This window comes from Branchiostoma floridae, unplaced genomic scaffold (genome assembly GCF_000003815.2).
Source record: "Branchiostoma floridae strain S238N-H82 unplaced genomic scaffold, Bfl_VNyyK Sc7u5tJ_626, whole genome shotgun sequence".
In the NCBI taxonomy this organism is placed as follows: Eukaryota; Metazoa; Chordata; class Leptocardii; order Amphioxiformes; family Branchiostomatidae; genus Branchiostoma; species Branchiostoma floridae.
Genome location: NW_023365906.1, coordinates 1 through 12,584, shown reverse-complemented (window position 1 = coordinate 12,584; position 12,584 = coordinate 1). Strand labels below are relative to the sequence as shown.

The 12,584-nt window shown below is 42.6% G+C and overlaps 1 protein-coding gene across 1 annotated transcript; it reads left to right on the top strand.

Annotated features, from left to right (window-relative positions):
* Nucleotides 1–11: 11 nt before the first annotated feature.
* LOC118408963 (protein unc-79 homolog) lies at nucleotides 12–12,578 on the top strand (the record flags this gene model as incomplete). The annotated part of the gene is made up of 25 exons (XM_035809831.1): nucleotides 12–198; nucleotides 516–582; nucleotides 740–777; nucleotides 907–1,010; nucleotides 2,374–2,461; nucleotides 2,752–2,840; nucleotides 2,972–3,095; nucleotides 3,246–3,339; nucleotides 3,828–4,276; nucleotides 5,190–5,405; nucleotides 5,569–5,693; nucleotides 5,931–6,114; nucleotides 6,394–6,542; nucleotides 6,811–6,968; nucleotides 7,933–8,114; nucleotides 8,325–8,523; nucleotides 8,780–8,959; nucleotides 9,264–9,448; nucleotides 9,728–9,938; nucleotides 10,141–10,301; nucleotides 10,611–10,764; nucleotides 11,120–11,628; nucleotides 11,738–11,874; nucleotides 12,116–12,287; nucleotides 12,505–12,578. Coding segments are annotated over exons 1-25 (4,199 nt in total), but the record flags the coding sequence as incomplete, so codon positions are not given.
* Nucleotides 12,579–12,584: the final 6 nt, after the last annotated feature.

Below are 12,584 nucleotides of genomic sequence, written 5' to 3'. Positions count from 1 at the left end.
GTACCGTTGAAGGAGGCTCAGCCCATCACAGACAAGCGGAGTTATGAGATGGGTGACCCGTACACCCCCCGACCCTGCCAGCAGGAGCAGGAGGAGGCTGGAGCTGACCAGGAGAGGACAGGAGACCCCATGCTGCTGAGCTGCCACGGCTGCTGGCTCCTGGTGGGGCTGTGTCCGCCGTCACAGGAGGCACAGGTGGTGAGTGTAAGGTTTTTCTAATCAGTGTGAAAATGGGAAGGGAACAGTTATACAAGAATCTGTAGATTTCAAGTCTAAAGTTTGAAGAATGGTTTGGGACCACACAGTTGTGTCCTCTACTATTGACTCTGAAGAGAAATCCTCTTGGTTCTTGAATACCCTTCTTGTTTCAGTTCCCAGGTTAGCTAACATGTTTATTGTCATTCGGAAGATTTCTGGAATGCAATCACCATGCCCAAGGCCAAAAGCTGAAAGAAAAAAGACTGTTCTACCAACTACACTTGTTGGTGACTGTTTTAATCGGTTGTGTTCTGCAGGAGCTGCTGGGAAGCCTGATTTCATTTGTGTTCAGCTGGTATGATGCCACAGCTTACCTCCCTGAAGGTGGGTGTTGCACTTTTCATCAATGTTGGTAACCTTCATTTGGCACATGGGCACACTACACTAATGGTAATCAAGTGTAAGAAGGTTTTATCAATGTTGTTGGATGATGCTTTTTTTATTATTTGTAACTTGTAAAGTAACTGTTATGTTTCAATAGGCACTGTTGGATTGGTGATTGAGAAGCTGAAAAGTGAGGTGAGCACAAGTAGCAGAATAGAAATAAATGTCAAATTTTCACCTATTTCACATGATTTGTGAAAATTGTAAGTAATGGGCTCAAAGCCTAAAAAATGTGAATGTTTATGTTGATCTCTTCTTCTGCAGTACATGAACAAGTGGGTAGAGGCAGTGGTGAACAGCTTCCAGGACATGGTGATCTCCTGTCTGCTGCCACATCCACCGGCTTATGCCAGGGTTGGGGGTGTCTGGTAGGTACAACACATGGGATGGTTAAGTTGAAACAAAAGGGCAGGGAGAAATTTACACCTCAAGTAATAGATTTCGTACCATTTTTTTCACTTTTGTCTGGTTTTTCATAGCAGACGAGAACAACCCACCCACCCCTTTTATTCACAACAAGAAAAGTGTTTTAGGTGCCTTAACACATTTTGTGCTTCATTTCATCATGGCATGAACTTTTCCATTGTTAAGAATCATTCATATGAATCAATTTGCGTGCACTTTCAAACATGCAATAAATTTTGACAAAACTCAGTCCTTTTAATTGAAAGCTCTAAGTGAGCTATTGCCACCATGAATTATTCATGTGTTTTGTATCTGACTGCGAAGAAGATAACTCAAGAAGGGCTGGATGGATTGGCTTCGTACTTGATGTGTCATTGGGTTGTGACACTGGATATGATTACATTTTGGGCCACCTAGCGGCTTCCCTTGGTACTACAGTGGAACTGCATGTTTTGATATCTTATGTTCAAATCAAGCTATAGTTTTACCTCTTGTGATTTGATAGCTCATTTGGGGCACATAGGTAACTTTGGCCTTGCTGTTCTGTGGTTCAATTCATAATGCCAGCTTCATTTTTCGCCCACGCCCTTTAGTTTTTAGGTCTCCAGAGGATGTCATCCATAAAATTGAGTCGGTGTGGCCTAATAGCAACTTAGTCAATCTAGAACTATATTCAGTGACATAACTCATGGTGTATTTGTTTTAAGATGTTTTAGGTACTATATGTCAATACAATTGTGCTGTATACCTTTTGCCATGCATCTTTGCATGAATATACCTGTAAAGAACATCAGTAAACCTGCCTGAGAGTCTGTGTAATATATTTTGTTGCATTTGCAAATGAAGCAGTTAAATGTAACTGTTGTATTTGGTGTACCTCTGTGTCAGCATGTAGGAGTGTGTTCTGCCCTGGACTGTGTGTAATACCCCATGTTGGTGCTGTCCACATCTGTTGTTGTGCTGGTATGTACTGTGATGTGTACTGTTGCAAATATTTCTTTTGTCCTCTGCCTGTTGTTGCCTTCTGTTGTGTTGGGAGCAAGAGATCATGGCATACATCAGACACTGTTGGCACTCTAGTTTAGCCACTATATTTGATCTTACTACATGTATAATCATTTGATCGAATACATCTGATACATGCAATTCCTGAGATATTTTTCTATAACTGTAAAGCTTCTCTAAAGCATTACATTGTTATACCAAGAGTTATAAAGTTCATAACTGTGCATGACTGCAGATGGTACATCACAGCTTACCTGTGCTGAACAGATACCCTGACTGCTGTCACTAATAAAGCCTGGATTTGACCTGTTCCCTTTATAGGGAGACCCTGTCCAGTAACACCACTCAAATGAAGGAAGGCCTCAACAGGCTTCTCTGCCTCACACCTTACAATGTGGTCACCTTCCAGGTCAATACATCTGTCTTTCATATGTCCTTAGTTTCGTATGCATAAATTCAATGTATAATACTTAATAAACATATTCTCTAACTGTGGATACTATGATAGCCATGCCTGTTGACAAAAAAGTCTAGTGATGGAAAGAAAAGTCATTGTACTTTGTGGACTTAAAAAAATCCACATTTGGACATGGTGTGCAAATACTAGTATTAGGCATCAAGTACAGTTGTAGGTAAATTGATAATGAAACCACCACCCATGCTATGCAAATGAAAACATGTTTTCTTTCACATTGCCAGGTATGGGACTCAGTGATGCCGTACTGGTTTGAAGCCATATTGACAGAGGTAGAAGATGATGATCTAAAGGAGCTCAATGTCATGCTGTGGTAAGGGAATAGATTTTTAGTACACCATTTTGTAATGTCAGACACAGGTTGTAAGATTTTTATAAATGTTTTATGGTTCTCAGCTCGATGTAGCAATATCTGAAGTACACGTTTTTCCATTTTGACTACAGTAAGCTGTTTGACATCTACATGGGAACTCTGCCCTTTTCCATTGAGAAGATGTTTGCCTTTGTTGGACGCATGTTTGTAAATGCCACCTTGGAGGTGATAGAACAGGGACTCATCTGGCTCCAGGTAAGTCATTTATGTTACATATAATCCATCTCAAATGTGTCTTGAAGGGTCCCCCAATGAACCCTTTGTCACCGTATACTCAGCTGTTTGTGGGCCTCTCAATTAACAGTACATTTGTACTACATTTTTTGCTCCATTTCTGTCTCCCAGCTCTTGTCCAAGTTTGACATAGTGATTCCAGTCCGTCTGCTTATTGGGAAGTTTCTGGATGGAGCCTGCTGTCTTGTCAACAGTCCTAGGACCAGTAAGTTTGTAGGCCATCAGCACATGTATGTGTCATTCCTATCCAAGTTAGAGCAATGAACCAATGAATAAACTTAATATTTCCATTAGGTTGTGTTTGGCAGAATTGTAAGCTCTAATTCATTCAAGTTTAGGAGGGGCTTGAAAGACAATATTTCATAATAAAATACATTTAGCCCTAAAGAGGAGGTGTCTGCACTTCAAACAATAAAGCTGATACAGATTAGAATATGTAGTAAGTGTCATTTATATACATTCCCTTCCGCATATCCGTAGGGTATAAGTGGGCTCATGGCTGCAACATAACCTTTCCAACCATGTTCATTCATGGAATTGGTGACTAACTGCAACCACATTCCAATAAGAAATGACAGTTACAGGCTTACAGCTAAGAATCACCACAACTTTACAGCTTACTGCTGTATTGGCAGAAGAATTACAGTGACTGAAAGGAAGCTAATGTACAATTGACCATTACTTTTTCTAAAGGAATGAACAACAAGACTGGGGATGAAGAAACTCCACAACCCAAGGATGAGTCAACCAAAGTATCCTCCAAACAACCTGAGAAAGAGCCACCTAAAACAGCTACACCACAGCCCAAGGAAGAGATTGGGAAAAGACCCACTTCTTGGGCCAAACAAAAGTCAAAGAAAGCAGATGGTTCTCAACTGAAGGATTCTCGCAAAGCAGCTTCCTCCTATCCAAAGAAGGGGTCTGGGAAAGATGCTACCCCTCAAAACAAGACAGGATCGAAGAAATCCACTTCCCTACCACCCAAAAAGGAGTCTCACCCCCAGTGTGACAGACAGGAGGGATCTCCTGTGGCACAGGATCAGGGAAATGCAGAGGCTGGACCAGAAGTGAACCAAGCACTGACAGAGCATCAGAGGAGCATACGATGTCTGAATGTCATGTTGGACCTACTGTTAAAACAGGTTCGTTGGTTTTACAGATGTTTGAAATGTGCAACTGGCTTTCAGCACCATGGAGAGGGCACCATGGTAGTGCAGCCTGTTATGATAGGGAATGTTGAGATGGATGTGTATTCAGCACTATGTAATTGTAGTCTGGTATGATAGGTAGTGTCTAGGTGGATGTGTGTTCAGCACTATGGAAGTGTAGTCTGGTATGATAGGTAGTGTCTAGGTGGATGTGTGTTCAGCACTATGGAAGTGTAGTCTGGTATGATAGGTAGTGTCTAGGTGGATGTGTGTTCAGCACTATGGAAGTGTAGTCTGGTATGATAGGTAGTGTCTAGGTGGATGTGTGTTCAGCACTATGGAAGTGTAGTCTGGTATAATAGGTAGTGTCTAGGTGGATGTGTGTTCAGTACTATGGAAGTGTAGTCTGGTATGATAGGGAGTGGTTAGGTGGATGTGTGTTCAGCACTATGGAAGTGTAGTCTGGTATGATAGGTAGTGTCTAGGTGGATGTGTATTCAGTACTATGGAAGTGTAGTCTGGTATGATAGGGAGTGGTTAGGTGGATGTGTGTTCAGCACTATGGAAGTGTAGCCTGGTATGATAGGTAGTGTCTAGGTGGATATGTGTTCAGCACTATGGAAGTGTAGTCTGGTATGATAGGGAGTGGTTAGTTGGATGTGTGTTCAGTGCTATGGAAGTGTAACTTGACTTTCACTTAGCAGTGGTATATTGTACAAACTTGTCAGACCTTATTTTCACCATTGAAATCCCAGGTTAAGGTGGATGTGTGTTCAGTACCATGGAAAGTTACAACCACAGCCTTTTGACTGTTGGCCTCTTTGTTCCATCTTTGTATATCTATTTGGCAGACAATTTGAACATAAACAGATAACTTGTATGGTCTTGTTCAATGGTGTCACTGTAGATGGGAATCCAGGAAGTCCACTTCCTTCACAAGCCGGACCACCCCAGCTCCTGTGACATCCTTCACCTGTTCATGACAATGTTGGTTACCATGGAACCCTGTCACCATGGCAACCAGGCGGGTGAGTGCCTGACCTGTGAGTCCATGGCCCTATGGTTCCTGCTCGCTGAGGATGTCCTGACAGCCATCAACCCAAAACAAGAGATGAGGTTGGAGGTAGGAAGAATATACTGGTCCAGGCTTCTAAGTATCTTTGTCTTTGTGCTTTGGACCACAACAGTAGACAAAGCTCTCATCTTCTTCTTTTTTAAAAAAATGTTACACTGGGAAATGTTACACAGATTCTTAAGTGTTACAGAAGACTCATGTTTCATTCTAGCACTGTGATGACCCAGAGAAATGCCTGACAACTGCTGTGCGAATGTCCAGCTCTACCATTTGGAAGATGGGCTCAGTAGACAGGGATACAGATGCACCGGCACAGCCATTCAGGGGACCCTCAAGGTAACACATGTTACAATCAGACTGATTTGATAAGTTTCGTCAATTAGTTACAAGAATATGCAAATGTACTTACTCTGAAGCTTTTTCTGATAATGGGCTCATGTTGCACTTCATCGTGCAGATGTATGTATGTCAATAAGGGAAATTTGCACTTCATACTGTTTTAGCACCTACATCATTATACTCAAGCCACTGTGCAAACTTAAGAAATAGAGGCAGGCACTCTTCCTTCTACAGGCCAACATCTATAGAAGAAGAGGCTGAGAAACAGGATGAGGAGAAGAGGGAAGATGTCCAGGAACAGTTGTCACCTGATTGTGACCATAAAGAAGCAGACATCTGGACAGTGGGCTTGCCTGACCAGGTGGTGCATGTGAAGCGGTTCCCACCTGATGTACAGCTGATGTATGCCCTGCTGCATGTAAGAATTCACAAGACCTGCTGATATGTTATGATAACTTTGCAACTACATACAATACAAAGTACAAAGACTGCTCCCAAGCCCACTGGAGATCAACATCTTCAGTTGATGGAAACACAATTGTAGTCAGTAAAAGGTTGTTTGGATGTCTTGTCATGAAGCTAGAGTGTGTTAAATCTATCACAGAAAGTATTTTCTTTCCCCTTCCCTAAGATCTACCGGTATATCTAATAGCTGGGAAATGTTGTTCATGTTGTCTTCATCACTGTGTTACCGTAGGAGCTAGGAAAACATGAGGAGCCCTGCATTGTGCAGTACATCCTGTGCTGCCTGCACCGCCTCTGTCTGAACAATGACTGCCTAGCCAGGGTGGTTAACCTCAGTCTGCCATTTTTCCAACATCTTCAAAATGATCTCCTAATGCCCAGGTGCTTTGTGAAGAGTCTTATAATACCTTGTATATTGCATTTGTAATAGTTCTGTTAAATTTTGTATGAGTGTTTTGAAAAGATTTGAAGACTTCTGATACAAAATACAGTACCTTCTTGTCCAGTAATATAGTATCTCTGACAATTGATTTAAAGTTTGAAAAATAATGATGTAAAAGTATACAAGATGCAGTTATGTTTTAACACTTGACCACCAGTTTATTGCAATCTTTAACAACCGGGCTCAAACATATGTTTTACCTTTCAGACTGTGGGAGCTGCTTCAGTCAAGGGATGGCCAGATGTCCCAGGCTTGTGTAAAACTATTGCAGTTCTGCATAACCCTGCCAGAGGGAGCAGACATCTTCTGGAAACTTGTGCAGTCGTGGTTCCAGTCTACAGAGTGGACTCTGCGGTTTAGAGCAGGTAAAGAAACTTAGAATGAGTACTGTAAATGCATTTAAGTTCGCGGGGATTTAATTTCGCGGTGGCGGGAAAAATGACTTTTCACGGTGGATTTAAGTTTGCGGTAACACCATACACTGCAGTCTAATACCATAATAGAAAAATGTTCGCGGTGGATTTAAGTTCGTGGTGAAGTGGTCGCCGCAAAAACCGCGAATATTAATCCACCGCGAACATTTCTGCATTTACAGTATCCAAATTCTGTTTACCTGTAACTTTGGGATTAGTGTTGCCTACTAGGGCTGGGTATCGGTACAGCGTACCGGTACAAAACCGGTTTTTCTTATTGGACCGGTCCAGAAAAACCGGACCTGAAAAAATTAGGTGGACCGGATGTTGGACCGGTTAGAAAATTAACATATTATTTCATCAGGCATTCACATGTTTTGGCGCTTGCAGGTGGAAGAAAATAACAAGAGTGAAGTAGAGTAGAGTTTATAGTCATTTCTACCAAGTTTTACAGTCAATCGTACAGGTGCAGTTAGCGTTGTAGGATTTTAAGACGCCAGTGTAAGTCTAATACTCCACCAAACAAATTTCTATGTAGTGAAATGGACCATTGGCATGAGTCATACTGAATCAGGTCCAGGTTCAGGTCCGAACCTGGACCTGATCCTCTGGACCTGAACCGGACCTGGACCTGAATTTTCTGTACCGGTACCCAGCCCTATTGCCTACTATGGCATGTCACTGTTCTCCTATTCAAAGCTTTATAAAACTAGATTTTAATCAAATAACACAGTGTCAGTAACGTGGCTACAACCCAGTATGCAATTAGTGCATTCCAGTCTGTTGCAATTTAATTTCTAAAGGTACAAAGGTATTAACTGCTACACAGGTCTTTAATTACATTTACCTTTATCAAGTCAAAAGTATAATATCTATCTGACTTTCTTGGTTCCACCCTACCTCTGTGTTTTCTCAGTGGAGAAAGTGGCAGTTCTGGCCAGCTTCCTGGACATTAAGCAGTGTTCTGGTAACCTTCTGCTGAAGGCTGTCCTGAGTCACGCCTTCATCCACCTGGTGTCTCACTTGGAGGACGTGTGCCCAGCTGTGTACGAGCGTACCAGAACCAGTCTGGAGGACATGGACCAGAAGGTGGTCAAGGTAACAAGCATAATGCCTGTTATTTCACCAATCTTACAAAAGGCACTAGGATGTAGATCATGGTGTGTTCAGTATTTCATCACAACAATACACTTTAACACTACACATATTGACATGGAGTCTGTCAAATGATATAGTTTGTGTAAACATAGTAAATATGAATCCTTAGACTTGTACTTATAAGAAAGGCCCTCCCACTGTCTATTCCAGTTCCTATGCTCCTGCTTGGAGACCCAGTTTGACCTTGTGGTGAATGACCGTCCCATCATCCTCCACTACTTGTACCTGCTGCACCAGCTGATCCCCAGGGTGGGGGTTCTGTATTGGGAGTTCTTCGTCAACAGGTTCGACATCCTGTCCATCGAGTCACAGACTGACATGAGCAGTCAGGATTTCTTCTTCCCCATGAGTAAGTATTTCTGTTCGTCTCTCTATATATATGATATATGGAAATAAAAACAAGGTAAAAGGACATTATATCTTTCTGAATTTGACATTAAGGTTATATGAAGATTCTCTGTTTATCAAAGCCACCATTCAGTTCATAGTATGTGGATAAAAGAGAGAATCACCACAATGATGAAATGGCCTAAGTTTTCTTGTTAACTTCTGTCCCTCAGGGTATGTTGTTTGTATCATTAATTGGTTTATGCTGTCCACAACAGGTCTTTCTTGTGCTCAACACAATATGTTCAACATGAGCGATGCCTTCACTCTGAGATTGAAGAAAGCTCACTTTGCCCGTATGCGTCATCACAACATCCGGTCACTACAGATGAGCTTTTCAGTCAACCAATCACCTCAACCCTCTTGTATGACCAAGAGAAGGAACAGAACACCTTCTGGTAGGTTGTTGACAGTCTTGGCTCAGAGTTCTCTTGTAAGACATCATAATTTTACATTGTACCAGCAGTAAAAGTCTTAACAACATACCACTTTTTAGGTTCTCTTGTGCAAGTATTACAAGATTATTCCTTTTTATGGATAACAAACACATATCAACTCAAAATCTTGTAAGTTACAAATCTAAGTCACCTCAATTTAAAAAATGGTGGCATGTCACACTGTGTTCTGTTTCTAAGGGGGGATGTCTGTTGATGTCTTGGATGAACAACAATGATTCCCTCCTATGTGACCTATGACCTGCAGGTTTTGTGCAGACCTTCAGCCGGCAGGAGCTGGAGCATGGAGCCACGGTGCGGCTAGACCTGGGGTACCTGGCAGAACAGATGCTGTTGGACTTCCAGAGCTTCAGTAAGAGTGCCGAGGATGGAGAAGACTACAGTGACTTGGACAAGGAGACTGTGTTCTCCATCATCTCTGTCATGATGAGGGTAAGGGTTGTTGATGTCTCTGTCTCCATGACTACTATCATAAGTTGCTCTATTCTATCCTGCTGTATTGCTGTTAGATGCAAGGACTTTTATTGATTCAGTACAAAAGACTAGTCAGCACAGACTTTGAAAGGTAGTGTCCAAAGGATCAGTTGGTTGCAATAAGGAACAAGCCTTCGTGATAGATGTTAGTATTTAAAGATAATTGTTAGTGCTTACACTTTCTGTATGTGGTTTATGCATGGTAACCTTTTGTGTTTACTTCCGACTATTTTCCAGTTCATGACAAACCTGAAGTATGACAGTGACAAAGATGACATGGCCAGTGGAAAGGCTCTGAACACCTTCATCCGCTACCTGCACCTGCTGGTAGGTTATCACCAGCAGGAGAAGCGCTTTGTCCTGACACCTGCACAGATGCGCTCCTCTCCCATCTTCCGCTCCCTGCTTATACACATGCCAGAGTGTTTGGACAGGAATGTCAAACTTGGTGAGGACAAACACAAGTTCCTATTTTGCGTTTGGTAAAATTCACACAAAAATATCTACCTTGGGCAGCCACAAGCATATATATTGGGCCCTAAAACGTGTTCAAGCTGACAAAAGATTAACTGTGTCTCTTACATTTCTGAAGACATGTAGGTATGTATGTATGTTAGAATGTTTTACATGCTGTGCCATGTTTGTTGCAGGGAAGCAGGTGGTCCTATTGATGAGTCGTGTCCTGCAGTACTACCCAGCAGTGACAACTCAGGGGCCTGGAAATCCACCTCGTCCAACCTACAGCCTCTGGAACCTGGATACTCTGGACAGGAGGAACTGGCTCATGGCAGTCTTCATCATCATCTACAAGGTGTTGTCATGTGCTTGATACTTTCCAGTTAACAGAAGAAGACTGAACATGCAGAATGCAGTGGATGTGCTTAAATGAAGTTCTTCATTCCCCTGCTATGTAGGGTTTTGTGATGACACATTCCGATGCATGATAAGATATGTTCATCAAACATGTATTCAAAGTATTTCAGAAACAGTGTAGTTAAGTGTTTGGCAGTTGGTGGTACATATGATCAATATCATAAAGTAGCTTTAGTCAAGACATTTCACAGGTTAGCTACTTCAACACTTCATGATCTTGCATGGATGATGCTTTTTGTCCCTTCAGTATCCACTGCAGGATGAAATGCTGTGCAGTTTAGTGAAGCATCTAGTCCAGATCACCTTGAACACACTCCAGGCACAGCATCACCGCTGTCGGCCTGGGGACCTCAAGGCCTCAGCTACTCACTCCTGTTCTGAACAGCACAACCTGGAGAGAGGTACAGATTCAGCCACAAGGTGTCTCTCTGTCAGTCAGTCAGTCAGTCAGACTATGACAAACTACGCAAGAACTTAACGACAAAAGATTTCTATTCCGATGCTCATAGATACAAAATTACATAAACTTAAAGTTGCAACTTAGCAAATAGTAAGAGTCCAATTTCAATTTAAAGTTCAATTCAAAGGGCAGTTCAAAGGGGTTGTTTGCCGATGGCCACATGCCGTCATTGTCTTCTTTCAGCCTCCTCCACAGGGTGTATTTGCCAACTAACATGTCATAACTTTGTCTTTCGAAACTGCACATTGCTTACCTGGCTTGCAGCATCATATTTTGTCTTATGCATTCCCTCACAGACCTGGCCTACATGGCTATCACAGAGGAAGAAGACATTGATGACATTGCATCACCTGATGACATCCTCCTCGACTCGGACACAAAGTCAAGTCTGTTCCATGCAGCTTCAGTCACCAGTGACCTCTACAAGGTGACCTTGGAAGATCTGCAGGCAGCTGATGAGGACCCTGAGACAGGAGCCACCGGGGTGGACAGAAACCATCCACTTCTTCGACGTACCCAAGCTGTACAGATAGAAGATGATTCCAAATGTGCATTAGATGATGAGAGGGACAAGCTAACATCAAAAAGTCCAATGACCAGACGTAAGCTGCTCTGGCGCGCCAAGCGGCAAAAGTCATTTGAAGGGTCTCTGCTAGAGACTCACCCAGCAGAATCCAGTCTGGCTCCCCATGCAACCAGGGTGAAGAAGAAGGCAACCTGGTCCAGCTCTCGAAGTACAAAAAGCACTAAAAGTACCCGCTCAAATACAACAAGCAAGACCAGCAGCAGTAGTATCAGTACCAAGGTCAGGAATTCAAATACAGGTTTTTCAACCAAGTCTTTCTCATACATTTTTTTCACAGTCTGTGTTCCTTGCAACATAATGATGCAATGTTGCCCAATATGTACTACAGGGTAGTATAGGGAGCAGGGGCAGCAAGCAGAGTGTTGCCAGTAAAGTATCCCACAAGTCCAGCAGCCAGTCCACCGGCAGCCGCTTCAGCACCGTCACACAGCCCAGCATTCATGAGGAGGACATCATGGTCACAAGGTTAGCTTTGGAGTGCCCCAGTTTGATACGATTTTATTCCATAAAGGGAAACAATGTTTAATGCAGGCAGAAATCTTACATAAAGGGAAACAATGTTTAATGCAGGCAGAAATCTTACATAAAGGGAAACAATGTTTAATGCAGGCAGAAATCTTGCTCATTTTTAACAGACATACAGTTTTAGAAGAGTTTGCTTTATGGTACTGACCATTTTTTTGCCTTATCACAACTCTATGCACAGATGTGCAGACTGTGGAGTTGAGTTGGAGAGCTATGACAATGAGACTATTGGGCTGGGCATTGTGGTGCTGTCCACCTTCCTCCACAACCATGCCACCCTGGCTGTTCCGTACCTGAAGGAAATACTACAGACTGCTGTCACCATAGCAGCCAACTCTCCTGTTCCCTGGCTGGTAGGTGTTTTGTATTACAATGTACTAGACAAAAATGTGACTTGAGCTGAGCAGTTTGTACATAAAAGCTGCTTATGACCCCATTTTGTCCAAAAAAGCAAACATATTCCCCAAATTTACCCCTTTTTTAAAGGTCGTAAATGTCACCTTAATACAGTTAGGCTCTCATAGATTGCTAAATGTTCATAGAACTTTCCAATGTGTCCTCCCTCCTCAGGCCAGCAGTACTGTGTCCGTACCCGGGAGCTGTACGAGTGTTGCCCTACAGTTTGTGCGCTGTGCCCTCCATCAGCTGCT